The sequence below is a fragment of the Zea mays genome, chromosome 8 (assembly GCF_902167145.1).
Source record: "Zea mays cultivar B73 chromosome 8, Zm-B73-REFERENCE-NAM-5.0, whole genome shotgun sequence".
NCBI classification, from domain to species: domain Eukaryota; kingdom Viridiplantae; phylum Streptophyta; class Magnoliopsida; order Poales; family Poaceae; genus Zea; species Zea mays.
Genome location: NC_050103.1, coordinates 84,785,217 through 84,797,326, shown reverse-complemented (window position 1 = coordinate 84,797,326; position 12,110 = coordinate 84,785,217). Strand labels below are relative to the sequence as shown.

At 43.8% G+C, this 12,110-nt stretch overlaps 1 protein-coding gene across 1 annotated transcript; it reads right to left on the bottom strand.

Annotated features, from left to right (window-relative positions):
• Nucleotides 1-135: 135 nt before the first annotated feature.
• On the bottom strand, nucleotides 136-2,375 carry LOC103635485 (protein ROOT HAIR DEFECTIVE 3 homolog 1). The gene is made up of 6 exons (XM_008657922.3): nucleotides 1,907-2,375; nucleotides 1,529-1,791; nucleotides 1,364-1,460; nucleotides 1,127-1,285; nucleotides 846-1,040; nucleotides 136-757 (listed from the first exon to the last, which is right to left on the bottom strand). Exons 1-5 carry the CDS (start codon nucleotides 2,063-2,065, stop codon nucleotides 864-866), a joined length of 855 nt encoding a protein of 284 aa, XP_008656144.3. The 5' UTR covers nucleotides 2,066-2,375; the 3' UTR covers nucleotides 136-757; nucleotides 846-863.
• Between the last annotated feature and the right edge of the window lie 9,735 nt (nucleotides 2,376-12,110).

Sequence of the window (12,110 nt, the reverse complement as noted above, 5' to 3'; positions counted from 1 at the left end):
TTCAGTTTTGAAAACAGAGATTTTAGCCAGCTTGCCAAACACCATTCTGTATATAATACTGCAGTATTTGAGAATACTGCAGTATTCTTCCAAAACTGTGAAAAAACTTCACTTCCAAACACCCCCCTAGTTTTATATCAGACTCCCATCTTATTATTATTTTGTTAGGCGAGAAACAAACATGTTAAGAAAACTTGGTCCAAAACCTCTATAAAAGCCCATCCAGCCATCTTCATCAAGCAACAGCCTAGTAGTTTTCATGACTGAAGGCCTATCCTTACTATAGTTGTCCATAACCTGAAACCACAGAAACTGTTTCTGCAAAGATACATAATCACACCTTCAGAAGAACAATTAAATTTACCTGAAGCTGAGTCTTGATGGTATCTATTGGAACCTTATACCACAGAAACTACATACCAAGTGAGAATGCGAGGCAGTAGGCAGTAGACTTCCGGTTTGGGGAGGCTACACACTACATGAAACTGGTTAAAGAATGTGGGTGAAAAACCGTCGAACTTAATATAATAGGTCGTCGAACTTGTTATGAGCCTAATTCAAAGTGGATAGAGCTGAGGCAACTCATGAACCGATATGACGTTCTTGTTACAATAAGAATGAAGCGACGGCGGAACGTTATATCAAGTGTTCAGATCATACCACTCCATTCTGGAATTCTCTGCTGACATCTAGCTGCATCGCCAAAGCTTTGACCATCAAGTAGCCCACAAATAGCAAGAACAGATAAATGGGATTCCTGCGGACAGTAAGAACATCAGTGCCATGCAATTGTTAAGTTGAATGTAAAGAACTAAATAGCATAGTGCTACCAAGTACGGAAGTACCTAATAAGCACCATGATCTCATTGAAACCAAGAATAAGCACCATGCTGACTGATATCAGAAATCAAAGCTATGTTGTATGAAATGCACACCTGTGTGGATACTGCTTGTGTAATCGTGAACTCAGTTTCTACTTTAAATTGTTTCCATAGTGACTTGCACTGATACGGGGTAATCATTGTATGCTTTGGAGGAATCTGTTTCGAGTTTCATAAAGTGGTGTTACATGCACACCTGTGCTTCCATTGTTTGCTTGTGCAAGAACAGACCAACACAAAGTTACCTCTTCCCAAGTGGTAGAAGCAAGTGGATCAGCAGAAGCAGCACTTGCAATCTTTGATACAACAGAGCCTTCTAGAAGTGTTGAAGTGAGGATGCTTTCAATCCTATCTGGCTCGTCATCCCAGCGAATGGCTGCCATTACAGACAGAAGTTTGAGAGCCTGCAACATAAGCATAAGTGTATTTTACAAACAGAAAACATAAGACTGAGGATTGTTGGAAGTGTGTGGTTCTTGTACCGCAGATCGAGCTTCCTTTACTATTGCACGAACATCTTCCTTTCCTGTCCAGACCCTTGGAATTGAATCCTTGTCATGGCTAAACACTGTTGTGAACCTGGCAACAGATGAAACAGTGTCAGAATCCCCCCCCCCAAAAAATAATAAATAAAGAATTTTATCAACCTCTCCTTCATATGGATCGATACTTTGCTAGATTCCTCTTTAGCTTTACTTTCCACAACACTTCGGGCATAATCCTTTAATTTGGATACCATTTCTTCTGCTGGAGCATATTCCATTTCAAACTGACAAAGGTTATTCAGAAACTCTGGTAGGATGGCCTCTGTCTCACGTTTGTAAATGTTTCTTATTGATTGCCAGGTTGTTTGGTCTGCAGCATCAAATAGAGACTCCACAGGTTCAGCAAGTGCTTTTCTTAGTTTGTCCTGCAATTATTACCATATGGTAACCATATAATATCAGATATGCAAATAAATCCAGAAGAAAATTATGCATTGATAAGCTAGTGATTAAAATCTCTTTCAGCTTGCCATACATAACCTTAGCGTGTCTTGTCATTTCGGATAGCTTGCTTTCACGAATTGAAAGTGCATGATCTTCGATATCACGCCGAAATTTCTCTAGCATTTTAGAGCAGTCCCAGTTCGCTTGCTTGATTATAGCATCTAGAATACAAGTGTGCTTGTCAGATTGACACATCAATTTCACATGAGGCGGATTGCAGTATCAACTTAAGGATTATAAGACGAAAGAAACACATGAATTAAGTAAATGAATGGATAAAAGAGATGTTACAAAATAGAAACACATCGAGCCGCTGGGGGTTGCTAGCCGGGCTGACGGCGCGGTGGCGCGGCGGCTGTGCGGCCCGCACGCTGTGGCGCGCCGGTGAGGCGGCCCGCTCGCTGGGGCGCGGTCTATAACCAAAGAACATGCTCACATGGTTTATTGAGAATTGAAGCAGTCTACCAGAATACATTGTAAAACAAATCTAGCATCTCTCACATCTGGGTTGATCGTTTATTGATGGCAATGTTGCCTTGTCAAACAAAAAGTTCATGCCTTATTTAGATACAAAAACAAGCGTACTATTGGCATGTTTATGATGTATTAATTTGAGCTAGCAGCACGACAACAATTCAATGGTTGAGTGATGTGTCCGGCAACAATTCAACACTCTCTCTGAATTCTCAGAATTTCTTAGGCCCATCAATTTCATATTGATATATCACGTAAAATCTAAAGGGAAGGACTGGACAACACTACTGATCCTCCAACTGGTTTCCAAAAATAACAGTATTGTATGTTTCAGACATATTTGAAATAAAGAAATAATAAAAAATTAAATCGCTATAGCATTCTAAGATTCAGTTTAAACTCTCAAGCTAGACTCACTGAGAGTACCTAGAGGGGGTGAATAGGTGATCCTGTAAAACTTAAAACTTAAGCCACAAAATTTGGTTAAGTGTTAGCACAATAATCACCAAGTGGCTAGAGAGGAGTCTCAACAAAACACAATAACCACAAAGATATCAATCACAGAGATGGCACGGTGGTTATCCCATGGTTCGGCCAAGACCAACGCTTGCCTACTCCACGTTGTGGCGTCCCAACGGACGAGGGTTGCAATCAACCCCTCTCAAGCGGTCCAAAGACCCACTTGAATACCACGGTGTTTTTCTTTGCTTTTCTTAATCCAGTTTGCGAGGAATCTCCACAACTTGGAGTCTCTCGCCCTTACAAATATGTTCACCAAGAAGCACGGAGTAAGGGAGGGATTAGCAACTCACACAAGTCACAAAGATCACAGCAAATACGCACACACAAGACCCAGACTTAAGCTCAAAAGACTAGCACACTAGAACGGAGCTCAAATCACTAGAATATCGAACAAGTGCGCAAGAATGAAGTGTGAGTGATCAAGAGTGCTCAAGGAATGCTTGGTATTCTCCTCCATGCGCCTAGGGGTCCCTTTTATAGCCCCAAGGCAGCTAGGAGCCGTTGAGAGCAATCTGGGAAGGCAATTCTTGCCTTCTGTCGTCTGGCGCACCGGACAGTCCGGTGCACACCGGACACTGTCCGGTGCCCGATTTCTTTCCTTAACTGGCGCAGCCGACCGTTGGCAGCCAGAGAGCCGTTGGCGCACCGGACATGTCCGGTGCACACCGGACAGTCCGGTGCCCCCTTCTAGCCGTTGGCTCGGCCACGTGTCCCGCGCAGATCGCGCGGCCGACCGTTGGCCCGGCCGACCGTTGGCTCACCGGACAGTCCGGTGCACACCGGACAATCCGGTGAATTATAGTCGTACGTCGCCGGCGAATTCCCGAGAGCGGCCAGTTCGCTCGTGCCAGCCTGGCGCACCGGACACTGTCCGGTGCACCACCGGATAGTCCAGTGCTCCCAGGCTGAGCAGAATCTTGGCTGCTCGAGCCAAGACAATTCCAATTCTATTTTTCATGTTTCTAGCACTTAGACACAATACATTAGTCTCTAAAACAATGTACTAAGTCTGAGAAACATACCTTTATCCTTGATTTGTACTTTTTCACCATTTTACACTTAGGTACTTGTGTTGGACACTAAATCACCAAAATACTTAGAAATGGCCCAAGGGCACATTTCCCTTTCAATCTCCCCCTTTTTGGTGATTTATGCCAACACAATATAAAGCAAGTAGAACAAATACAGAATCAAATCAAATAAGAACTCAAATTGTTTTGATTCAAATTTGACATATATGGATCACTCTTTGCCACCACTTGGTTTGTTTTTGCAAATCAAACTTAAATTTCTATCTCTAAGTCAAACACACATGTTAAGACATAAAGAGAGTCATTCCAAGAGAAATTGATTCAAGATTTCAAAAACTCCCCTTTTTCCCATAATCAACATTTCTCCCCACTAGAAGCCAACTTTTGACAAGAGAGACAATAAAAGAGTTTTGACAAACCAAAAGCTCTATTCTACTATTTTCAAAATCTCTCAAGTGGTAGCTGATCCATTTATCGCTTTGGCCTTTATTTTCTCCCCCTTTGGCATCAAGCACCAAAACGGGATGAATCTTGGCCCTTTTAACCCCATTGCCTCACCAAAATCTTCAACTAAGAGTAAAAAGGCAATAAGAGTACGAAGATGAACTTGGAAGAAGTTACTCTTTCATCGGAGTGCAGTGGAAGTCTTGCATGGTCCAAGTCCACCTTTTCCCTTTCAATCCACCTTTGTGACTAATTTGGCAAACTCAAGCACATGGTTAGTCTCAAAGGGTCAAGTTGTAGCACATCTCCCCCTAAATATGTGCATCACTTTGCAACGGACTTGTGAGGTCCAGGGAGTGTTTGTACAACTTGAGCACCATTATTAGGCAACAAAATGCATAAGGAACATGATCAAGGGCATAAACACATGTATGCTATAAATCAATCCAAGTTCCGCGAATCTAAGACATTTAGCTCACTACGCAACCTGCAAAAGGTCTTCTCATCTAGAGGCTTGGTAAAGATATCAGCTAGCTGGTTTTCAGTGCTAACATGGAACACTTCGATATCCCCCTTTTGCTGGTGGTCTCTCAAAAAGTGATGCCGGATGTCTATGTGCTTTGTGCGGTTGTGTTCAACAGGATTTTCCGCCATGCGGATAGCACTCTCATTATCACATAGGAGTGGGACTTTGCTCAGATTGTAGCCAAAGTCCCTGAGGGTTTGCCTCATCCAAAGTAGTTGCGCGCAACACTGTCCTGCGGCAACATACTCGGCCTCAGCGGTGGATAGGGCAACGGAGGTTTGTTTCTTAGAATTCCATGACACCAGGGACCTTCCTAAGAATTGGCACGTCCCCGATGTACTCTTCCTATCGACCTTACATCCAGCATAGTCGGAATCTGAATATCCAATTAGGTCAAAGGTAGACCCCTTTGGATACCAGAGCCCGAAGCAAGGCGTAGCAACTAAATATCTAAGGATTCGCTTCACTGCCACTAAGTGACACTCCTTAGGATCGGATTGAAATCTAGCACACATGCATACGCTAAGCATAATATCTGGTCTACTAGCACAAAAGTAAAGTAATGACCCTATCATTGACCGGTATGCCTTTTGATCAACGGACTTACCTCCTTTGTTGAGATCAGTGTGTCCGTCGGTCCCCATCGGAGTCTTTGCGGGCTTGGCATCCTTCATCCCAAACCGCTTCAGCAAGTCTTGTGTGTACTTCGTTTGAGAGATGAAGGTGCCGTCCTTGAGTTGCTTCACTTGGAACCCAAGGAAGTAGTTCAACTCGCCCATCATTGACATCTCGAATTTCTGCGTCATCACCCTGCTAAACTCTTCACAAGACTTTTTATTAGTAGAACCAAATATTATGTCATCGACATAAATTTGGCACACAAATAGATCACCGTCACAAGTCTTAGTGAAAAGAGTTGGATCGGCTTTCCCAACCTTGAAAGCATTAGCAATTAAGAAATCTCTAAGGCATTCATACCATGCTCTTGGGGCTTGCTTAAGTCCATAGAGCGCCTTAGAGAGCTTACACACGTGGTCGGGGTATCGTTCATCCTCGAAGCCAGGGGGTTGCTCTCCGTACACCTCCTCCTTGATTGGCCCGTTGAGGAAAGCGCTCTTCACATCAATTTGGAACAACCTGAAAGAATGGTGAGCGGCATATGCTATCAAAATACGAATGGACTCTAGCCTAGCCACAGGAGCAAAAGTCTCCTCAAAGTCCAAACCTGCGACTTGGGCATAACCTTTTGCCACAAGTCGAGCCTTGTTCCTCGTCACCACCCCGTGCTCGTCCTGTTTGTTGCGGAACACCCACTTGGTTCCCACAATGTTTTTCTTGGGACGAGGCACCAGTGTCCAAACTTCATTGCGCTTGAAGTTGTTGAGCTCCTCTTGCATGGCCAACACCCAGTCCGGATCTAGCAAGGCCTCTTCTACCCTGAAAGGCTCAATAGAAGAGACAAAGGAGTAATGCTCACAAAAATTAACTAATCGGGATCGAGTAGTTACTCCCTTTTTAATATCACACAGAATTTGGTCGACAGGATGATCCCTTTGAATCATCGCTCGAACTTGGGTTGGAGGTGTCGGTTGCGCTTCTTCCTCCATCACATGATCATCTTGTGCTCCCCCTTGATCACACGCCTCCTGTTGATGAACTTGTTCATCGTCTTGAGTTGGGGGATGCACCATGGTTGAGGAAGAAGATTGATCTTGCTCCTTTTGTTCCTGTGGTCGTACATCACCAATCGCCATGGTTCGTATAGCGGCCGTCGGAACATCTTCTTCATCTACATCATCACAATCAACAGCTTGCTCTCTTGGAGAGCCATTAGTCTCATCAAATACAACGTCGCTAGAGACTTCAACCAAACCCGATGATTTGTTGAAGACTCTATACGCCTTTGTATTTAAATCATAACCTAACAAAAACCCTTCTACAGCTTTGGGAGCAAACTTAGAATTTCTACCCTTCTTCACTAGACTGTAACATTTGCTCCCAAATACACGAAAGTACGATACATTGGGTTTGTTACCGGTTAGCAGCTCATACGACGTCTTCTTGAGGAGGCGATGAAGGTAGACCCTGTTTATGGCGTGGCAAGCCGTGTTTACGGCTTTCGACCAAAAGCACTCGGGGGTCTTGAACTCTCCAAGCATCGTCCTCGCCATATCGATGAGCGTCCTGTTCTTCCTCTCTACCACACCATTTTGTTGTGGTGTGTAGGGGGCAGAGAACTCGTGCTTGATCCCTTCCTCCTCAAGAAACTCCTCCACTTGAAGGTTCTTGAACTCGGACCCGTTGTCGCTCCTTATCTTCTTCACCTTGAGCTCAAACTCATTTTGAGCTCTCCTTAGGAAACGCTTGAGGGTCCCTTGGGTTTCAGACTTATCCTGCAAAAAGAACACCCAAGTGAAGCGGGAAAAGTCATCAACAATAACTAGACCATACTTACTTCCTCCTATGCTTAGATAGGCGACGGGTCCGAAGAGGTCCATATGTAGCAGCTTCAGGGGTCTTGATGTGGTCATCACATTCTTGCTGTGATGTGCTCCTCCCACTTGTTTACCTGCTTGACAAGATGCACAAGGTCTATCTTTTTCGAAAGTAACATTGGTTAGACCTATCACGTGTTCTCCCTTTAGAAGCTTGTGAAGGTTCTTCATCCCCACATGTGCTAAGCGGCGATGCCACAGCCAGCCCATGCTAGTCTTAGCAATTAAGCATGCATCTAGACCGGCCTCCTCTTTTGCAAAATCAACTAAATAAAGTTTGCCGTCTAATACACCCTTAAACGCTAGTGAACCATCACTTCTTATAAAGACAGACACATCTACATTTGTAAATAGACAATTATATCCCATATTGCATAATTGACTAACAGATAGCAAGTTATATCCAAGAGACTCAACTAAAAACACATAAGAGATAGAGTGCTCATTTGAAATAGCAATTTTACCTAATCCTTTTACCTTGCCTTGATTCCCATCACCGAATATTATTGAATCTTGGGAATCCTTGTTTTTGACGTAGGAGGTGAACATCTTCTTCTCCCCCGTCATATGGTTTGTGCATCCGCTGTCGATAATCCAGCTTGAACCCCCGGATGCATAAACCTGCAAGGCAAATTTAGGCTTGGGACTTAGGTACCCAACTCTTGTTGGGTCCTATAAGGTTAGTCACAATTGTCTTAGGGACCCAAATGCAAGTTTTATCACCCTTGCATTTTGCCCCTAATTTCCTAGCAACTATCTTCCTATCCTTTCTACAAATAACAAAGGAAGCATTTAAAGCATGATAAATTGTAGAAGGACCATCCATAACTTTCCTAGAAACATGAACAATATTCTTTCTAGGCACATGATGAACATAACTCCTAGACATATCTCTATCATGCAAATAAGAAGAACTAGAAGCAAACATAGCATAAGAATCATGTGCATCAAAAGCATTACAACTCCTATGAGACTGTCTTCTATCATTGTACATAAAAGCATGGTTCTTTTTAGTACTACTTGCCATAGGAGCCTTCCCTTTCTCCTTGGCGGAGATGGGAGCCTTATGGTTTGTTAAGTTCTTGGCTTCCCTCTTGAAGCCAAGTCCATCCTTAATAGAGGGGTGTCTACCCACCGTGTAGGCATCCTAGCAAATTTTAGTTTATCAAAATTACTCTTGCTAGTCTTAAGTTGGGCATTAAGACTAGCCACCTCATCACTTAATTTAGAAATTGAGGCTAGGTGTTTGCTACAAGCATTAATATCAAAGTCTTTACACCTATTGCAAGTTTCAACAATTTCTACACAAGATGTTGATTTACTAGCTATTTCTAACTTAGCATTCAAATCATCATTAATGCTCCTTAAGCTAGAAATTGTCTCATGGCAAGAAGATAATTCACAAGAAAGCATTTCATTTCTTTTAACTTCTAGAGCATGAGATTTTTGTGCTTCTATAAATTTGTCATGTTCTTCATACAACAAATCCTCTTGTTTTTCTAAAAGCCTATTCTTATCATTCAAGGCATCAATCAATTCATTAATTTTATCTACCTTGGTTCTATCTAGGCCCTTAAATAAACATGAATAATCTATTTCATCCTCATCACTAGATTCGTCCTCACTTGAAGAAGCATAAGTAGAGTTTCGAGTACATACCTTCTTCTCCCTTGCCATAAGGCATGTGTGACGCTCGTTGGGGAAGAGGGATGACTTGTTGAAGGCGGTGGCGGCGAGTCCTTCATTGTCGGAGTCGGAAGAGGAGCAATCCGAATCCCACTCCTTGCCTAGATGTGCCTCGCCCTTTGCCTTCTTATAGTTCTTCTTCTTCTCCCTCTTGTTCCCTTGATCCTGATCACTATCATTGTCGGGACAGTTAGCAATAAAATGACCAAGCTTACCACATTTGAAGCATGAGCGCTTCCCCTTTGTCTTGGTCTTGCTTGGCTGCCCCTTGCGACCTTTTAGCGTCGTCTTGAATCTCTTGATGATAAGAGCCATCTCTTCATCATTAAGTCCGGCAGCCTCAATTTGTGCCACCTTGCTAGGTAGTGTCTCCTTGCTTCTTGTTGCCTTGAGAGCAAGAGGTTGAGGCTCATTGATTGGACCATTCAATGCGTCGTCCACGTATCTTGCTTCCTTGATCATCATTCGCCCGCTTACGAACTTTCCAAATATCTCCTCAGGCGTCATCTTGGTGTACCTAGGATTCTCACGAATATTGTTTACAAGATGAGGATCAAGGACAGTAAAAGACCTTAGCATTAGGCGGACGACGTCATGGTCCGTCCATCGCGTGCTTCCATAGCTTCTTATCTTGTTGATAAGGGTCTTGATCCGGTTGTACGTTTGGGTTGGCTCTTCTCCCCTTATCATAGTGAACCTCCCGAGTTCGCCCTCCACCAACTCCATCTTGGTGAGCATTGTGACGTCATTCCCCTCATGAGAGATCTTGAGGGTGTCCCAGATTTGCTTGGCGTTATCCAAGCCGCTCACTTTGTGGTATTCATCCCTGCACAATGAAGCTAGAAGAACAATAGTAGCTTGTGCATTTTTATGAATTTGCTCATTAATGAACATGGGACTATCCGTACTATCAAAGTGCATTACACTCTCTACAATCTCCCATATACTAGGATGAAGAGAGAACAAGTGACTACGCATTTTGTGACTCCAAAATCCGTAGTCCTCTCCATCAAAATGAGGAGGTTTACCAAGTGGAATAGATAATAAATGAGCATTTGTACTTTGAGGAATACGAGAGTAATCAAAAGAAAAGTTTGAATTGACCGTTTTCTTTTTCTCGTAGTCGTCGTCGTTGTTGTCCTTTTGGGAAGAAGTGGACTCATCGCTGTCGTCGTAGTAAATGATCTCCTTGATGCGTCTTGTCTTCTTCTTCTTCCCGTCTTTGCATCCGTGGCCCGAGCCCGAGTATGTAGGCTTGTCATCCTTTGGCTCGTTGACGAAGGACTCCTTCTCCTTGTCGTTGATCACGATTCCCTTCCCCTTAGGATCCATCTCTTCGGGCGGTTAGTCCCTTTCTTGAAGAGAACGGCTCCGATACCAATTGAGAGTACCTAGAGGGGGGTGAATAGGTGATCCTGTAAAACTTAAAACTTAAGCCACAAAATTTGGTTAAGTGTTAGCACAATAATCACCAAGTGGCTAGAGAGGAGTCTCAACAAAACACAATAACCACAAAGATATCAATCACAGAGATGGCACGGTGGTTATCCCGTGGTTCGGCCAAGACCAACGCTTGCCTACTCCACGTTGTGGCGTCCCAACGGACGAGGGTTGCAATCAACCCCTCTCAAGCGGTCCAAAGACCCACTTGAATACCACGGTGTTTTTCTTTGCTTTTCTTAATCCAGTTTGCGAGGAATCTCCACAACTTGGAGTCTCTCGCCCTTACAAATATGTTCACCAAGAAGCACGGAGTAAGGGAGGGATTAGCAACTCACACAAGTCACAAAGATCACAGAAAATACGCACACACAAGACCCAGACTTAAGCTCAAAAGACTAGCACACTAGAACGGAGCTCAAATCACTAGAATATCGAACAAGTGCGCAAGAATGAAGTGTGAGTGATCAAGAGTGCTCAAGGAATGCTTGGTATTCTCCTCCATGCGCCTAGGGGTCCCTTTTATAGCCCCAAGGCAGCTAGGAGCCGTTGAGAGCAATCTGGGAAGGCAATTCTTGCCTTCTGTCGTCTGGCGCACCGGACAGTCCGGTGCACACTGGACACTGTCCGGTGCCCGATTTCTTTCCTTAACTGGCGCAGCCGACCGTTGGCAGCCAGAGAGCCGTTGGCGCACCGGACATGTCCGGTGCACACTGGACAGTCCGGTGCCCCCTTCTAGTCGTTGGCTCGGCCACGTGTCCCGCGCAGATCGCACGGCCGACCGTTGGCCCGACCGACCGTTGGCTCACCGGACAGTCCGGTGCACACCGGACAGTCCGGTGAATTATAGTCGTACGTCGCCGGCGAATTCCCGAGAGCGGCCAGTTCGCTCGTGCCAGCCTGGCGCACCAGACACTGTCCGGTGCACCACCGGACAGTCTGGTGCTCCCAGACTGAGCAGAATCTTGGCTGCTCGAGCCAAGACAATTCCAATTCTATTTTTCCTGTTTCCAGCACTTAGACACAATACATTAGTCTCTAAAACAATGTACTAAGTCTGAGAAACATACCTTTATCCTTGATTTGTACTTTTTCACCATTTTACACTTAGGTACTTGTGTTGGACACTAAATCACCAAAATACTTAGAAATGGCCCAAGGGCACATTTCCCTTTCACTCACACAGCAAGAACAGAAGCTAACTGTATTTCTCATTTATTTGGCAGAAACTTGTCTTCAAGTGGGTTGGTGGGTCCTATCACTACCTATTTTGGAGATTGTACAATTCAATAAGAGCTATGGGTTCTAAATAGTTCTGTAGAGAACAAAAGCAATTATTAAGGGCCCAACATTATACATTTTAGTCATTTAAAAGATGTTATACATTTTAGTCATTGAAACAAAAGTAATTGAATAAAAAAAACAAGGGCCAATGGAAAGGAAGATGACCTCTCGATTAAGGCAATGATACTCATATGAATTATGATTTAAATGATGCTCAAATAAGTAGAAGTGGCAACTGTATAAAGAAATTAGGTCTGAAACCTAATTTGTCCTAGAACACTTTTATCCATGAACGTCTTTTGTTAGACTGACCAAAGTTTTTAACCATTATTTAACAA